The sequence below is a fragment of the Penaeus japonicus genome, unplaced genomic scaffold (assembly GCF_977035675.1).
Source record: "Penaeus japonicus unplaced genomic scaffold, GWHDUDI00000001_assembly GWHDUDI00000002, whole genome shotgun sequence".
NCBI classification, from domain to species: Eukaryota; Metazoa; Arthropoda; class Malacostraca; order Decapoda; family Penaeidae; genus Penaeus; species Penaeus japonicus.
This window is the reverse complement of record NW_028234404.1, coordinates 4,789,293-4,794,292: the sequence shown is the minus strand read 5'-3', so window position 1 is coordinate 4,794,292 and position 5,000 is coordinate 4,789,293. Positions and strand designations below refer to the sequence as shown.

Here is a 5,000-nt window from a genome sequence, read left to right as displayed (position 1 = left end):
AAAGAACGAAAGAGAGGGCGAATAGGAAGAGGACTAGGGGGATAGGAGGATAAAGAATAGGACAGGGGATAGGTGTGTGTGTGTGTGTGTGTGTGTGTGTGTGTGTGTGTGTGTGTGTGTGTGTGTGTGTGTGTGTGTTCGTGTGTGTGTGTGTTCGTGTGTGTGTGTTGGCTTTTTAATTGTAGATAACAGAAGTCATACATTCTAAACCTAAAAAAAGAATAGTTACCTACACCACCATTTTCTTCTTAGTATCAATCTTAGAAAACATATAAACTTTCCTAAAGGGGTAGTTAATATAAATCATATATACAGAACGTTGTCTTATGATAGATTGAGTTGTGCGTAGTATATCTAAAATATAGCTGGGAGGGTGAGGTGAAAGAAGCAATATATTTCTTAATGAAGTTCTTGAAATCTTACATTACAGGCATACATGATGACGTAACACAGAAGAGAAACATAACGTGAGTGAACAGTTGCAAAATAAATATTCTATAGAAAGTATATTATCTCATTAACATAGCAATGCTTTTTTAAATATTTCATATAGAGGCGTTAAACTCCTCAGGTGCAAGCTATACACGGATATATGTGTACATGCGTGAGCATATCTATATATCAATATCTATTTCTGTGTTTATATGAATCTATCTGTCTCTTTAAACCTATCTATCTGTATATCTACATCTATATATCTATATCTCTACCTCTATATTCATTTATCGGCCTATCTCTCTCCTTCTCTCTCTCTCTCTCTCTCTCTCTCTCTCTCTCTCTCTCTCTCTCTCTCTCTCTCTCTCTCTCTCTCTCTCTCTCTCTCTCTCTCTCTCTCTCTCTCTCACTGTCTTTCTCGTGGTCGGCAGATCGAGCCCCGTCCAAGCTTTAGTTTTCACAGTCGTCTGGCGGTTATTATCAGTGGCTGGGCACCACAGTGAGTAAGGACCAAGCTCACATCCAGGTACTTGCTTCGGCAGTACATATATTAAAATTAGAACGATGCCGCATGCATATATATATATATATATATATATATATATGTAAACATATATATATATATATATAAATATGTATATGTATATATATGTATATATATATATGTAAAGATGTATATATATATGTAGATATGTATATATATATGTAAATATATATGTATATATATATATATATATATGTATAATTATATATATATATACATACAAACATATATATATATATATACATATATATATACATATATATATATATATATATATATAATATATATATATATATATGCATATATATATATATATATATATATATATATATATATATATATATATATATATATATATATGCATATATATATATATATATATATATATATATATATTATATATATATATATATATATATACAAATACATATATATACATATATATATATATATATATATATATATATATATATATATATATATATATATACATATATATATATATATATATATATATATATATATATATATATATATATATATATATATGTATACACAGACAAACATATATTTGTGCACACACACACACACACACATATATGTCTTTACCTATATCTATCTATCTACCTATATATATATTCACACACACATACACACACACACACAACACGCACACACAAATATACATATATTCATATACAGAATATCTATACATATTATCAATACGGTTATTTATAAGTCGACTAATAATCTTCGGAAGATGTGAATCAGCGAATCTTGAGATCATAGGAGAGAGGGGTGGGGGTGTGGGGGTATGGGGGGGGTGTACAACCGAACGTCATGACATGATAAAGAAAAGTGTTTTTTTTTTATCACCTTAATTTGAATGCCAATAGTTATAGCAAAATTATCTTATATTCAATTGCATATACACGGAGAGTGACAAATTCATATGTCATAGCTTACATATATACTTAAAAAGGAAACAAATACAGCCAGTTTGTGCAATATTGAATTATAATTTTGATAATAAAGAATAAATACATGGATTAGTCTGTGATCACTAGAATTAACGATATCAAAGAATAGACGAACATGAAGCTACACTGTAATTGAATTTCCTAAACTTATAAGACTTTTGAACGAAATATATGACATAAATCAGTCAAATAGATCATAAGACAAACACTAAGACTTAGAAGACCAAGTATCTTTCGTTTCACGAGACAAGAGCAACGCCAAATTTCAAACGAGAGATCTCAGGTTGTCGAATATCGCTCGAGTGAGAGCCTCGGCGATGTCTCCCGGAAGAACGTGCCTCGAGAAGCACAAGCTGTAGAGGAACCGCTTGCGGAAAGTGTGGAAAAAATGCGCCGCGGTGAAGTTGGAGGCGCCTCTGGACACCCGCGTGGCCTGGACGTGTTCCTGGCCGTCGTCGCGCCAGAGGGCGTCTAAGTTCCTCATGTTTGTACAAACGCTGTCTTGAGAAGGTAATTTCGTAGAGGTGACTTTGCCTGTAATATGGGTAGACTTTAACAATTCCCTTAGACAACTGTCAAGGAGATGTCCATCTTGGCTGAGTTTGGTGTGGATGCTGTGGTGGAGTGTCCTCGCGTAGTCCCAGAAGGACTCCTGCCACGCCGCTGGGGCCTCGACGGAGTTAGTGAGAACGGTAATGTGGACACCGAGGTGTTTCGACGCGTCGCCGGAGAGGTACTGACGCAAGTCAAGCGCGTGTGACTCGGTCAGTTTAAACGTTTCGTCTGTGCGGCCGGCCCTCTTCGCCAGCTCGATCGTAGCTCCGTTTACGAGCGCCGTGAAGGCGCTTCCCACTGACACGCCCTCCTTCTTGCATCTCTGGATGAACCTGCGAGTCGTGTCTTCGTCCAGCTCTTCGATTAGGAGTTCAGTTTTCACTTCTGTTCCTTCTGTTGGCGGGTAGCATTGCAGCAACAGAGGGACGCTCCCATCGAACGCCCTTTTTTCGTTCAAGAGGCGTTCGAGGGTCTCAGGATCCCTTTCAAGCTCAGACATTTTGACTTTCGTCTTTGCCTGGAACTCCTCGTTCGTTAGGATTTCGCCGAGCTGCTCTTGGTCGTCGATGGGCCTCCCGGCGATGACGTCATTGAGGATCCTGAGGAGGAGGTTGTAGGTCCTGACGTTGGAGGTTCCGTCGGCGATGCCGTGATGGTTCCCGAGGACGAGGTGGCTCGTGTGAGGGAAGGACGCCCGAAGCTCCTCCGAGGGACAGTCTTCGCCGGCGGCTCCGCGGACCAACCTGGCGCGCCACAGGGGGCCGTCGTGGGAGGCGTAGCCCTGGCCCATCATCTGCTCCATCAATCGCTCGGGGTCCGCGTCCTCCACGACCTGGGTGGTGTGCAACCCTTAGCGTTTTTGGAAAGAAATGCTCCCGCAGGACTACACTGGCTGTGAACACCATTAATCACATCACGTAAGACCGTCTCACCTGGAAGTCGACGGCCTCCTCCTCCATCTCGCACAGCCACAGGGTGTCTTCCCGCTTGCGGAAACACGTCCTCAAGGGCGGCACCTTCCTGTAGAAGGCAGCGGAGGTCAAGGCCGGACACTTAGTCATCGTGCCTGACAATGCCAATGATTATATGGCTATAAAGCAAAACTGACTGAGAAATCTTTTCCAAAATACTTGAGAACAAATGTGCAGGTGAATAATAGCATTACAATAGTATTACAATTGTATTATTATCATTGATATCATTATCATCTTTTTTCATCATTACTATTATTATTGTTATTATCATCATCATTATTATCATCATCAATACCATTTTTATCATAATCATTACCATCATCATTATTATCATCATCGTTATCACTATCATTACTATTATCACCATAATCAATAACATCCTCATCGTTATCTCTTCATTTCCCTTTACTCTCCATTCACCATTCCGTTCCATTCACGTCCTGAAAGGGTCAAGCTAGGAACGTGCACGTCGTGACCCTGCATATCCAGGTTCCCTAAACTTGGAGAACCAATCCTAACACAACACACCAGAGTGGAATCCTGTGTGAGTTGAAGGGTGGTAAAAGGATAAACCCTCGGTCCTGATACAAAACCACAATGCCCCGAAAAGACGTAAAAATCATCTCCCATAATGTGGAGGGGTTTTCTGTCAGCAAAGGAGAACTGCTGGCCTCACTCGAGACCCACCGAGAACTCCACAATCCACCGAAAGTTCCAGGAATGCGTTTGGTGATCTCAGCATCTAGCACCATTCATGGAAGTGCTATTTTTATCAAGGACCCAGTAAATGTTCTAAGTACTGAACGAATCCAAGCTGGGGAAATGGAACTTCTAAAACTGGAAATTGATCATCTTGCAATAATATCGGTATACAAACCACCGAATGCGGAGTTCCGACGGCCATCAGACTTCGATGTATCCCACAAGACCCACTTGGAAATTGGGGACTTCAACAGCCACAGTACCCAATGGGGATATAAAGAAGACGACCAAAATGGTGAAAATGTCATCATGTGGGCAATCAATAATGACCTAACACTCCTATATGAGAGCAAAGATCCTCCCACCTTCCCCAGTGCCCGTTGGAGGAGAGGATATAACCCGGACTTGGTCTTCATATCAAGCAACAGGAGGCACGTGTTTCAGAGAAATGTTCTGGATCGCATCCCCAGATCCCAACACCGCCCAGTGGAGGTAAATACACAACCGATTGTAAAAAATGAATAAATAAAGAACAAAAAAATGGGCATCATTTATGGAAGAGATGGAAATAGGGACAAATACCATTGCTCCAACTTCAGATAACTATGACTCTTGGATCCGGCATATGTGGACAGCAGACAAACCCTAAGACCTTAAGGACACCTGCCATGGCTCTGTGCTATTCTACAGCAGAATACTGTGCCCCAGTGTGGTCTCGATCCTCACTTGCCAACAAAATCGATCCAATCCTAAACGAAGCTTGCCGTGTCATAACTGGTGCATTGAGAAACTAGCAAGCAAGAGCAGGAC

At 40.3% G+C, this 5,000-nt stretch overlaps 1 protein-coding gene across 1 annotated transcript in view; it reads right to left on the bottom strand.

Annotated features, from left to right (window-relative positions):
* Nucleotides 1–1,978: 1,978 nt before the first annotated feature.
* Nucleotides 1,979–5,000, bottom strand: part of LOC122245239 (uncharacterized) — a 3,601-nt gene continuing 579 nt past the window's right edge. The window contains exons 2-3 of the mRNA XM_043003189.2: nt 3,447–3,534; nt 1,979–3,346 (exon numbers count right to left, since the gene is read on the bottom strand). Of these exons, the coding sequence (XP_042859123.2) occupies nt 2,225–3,346; nt 3,447–3,534 (1,210 nt within the window). The 3' untranslated portion in view covers nt 1,979–2,224. The remainder of the gene's footprint in view (nt 3,347–3,446; nt 3,535–5,000) is intronic.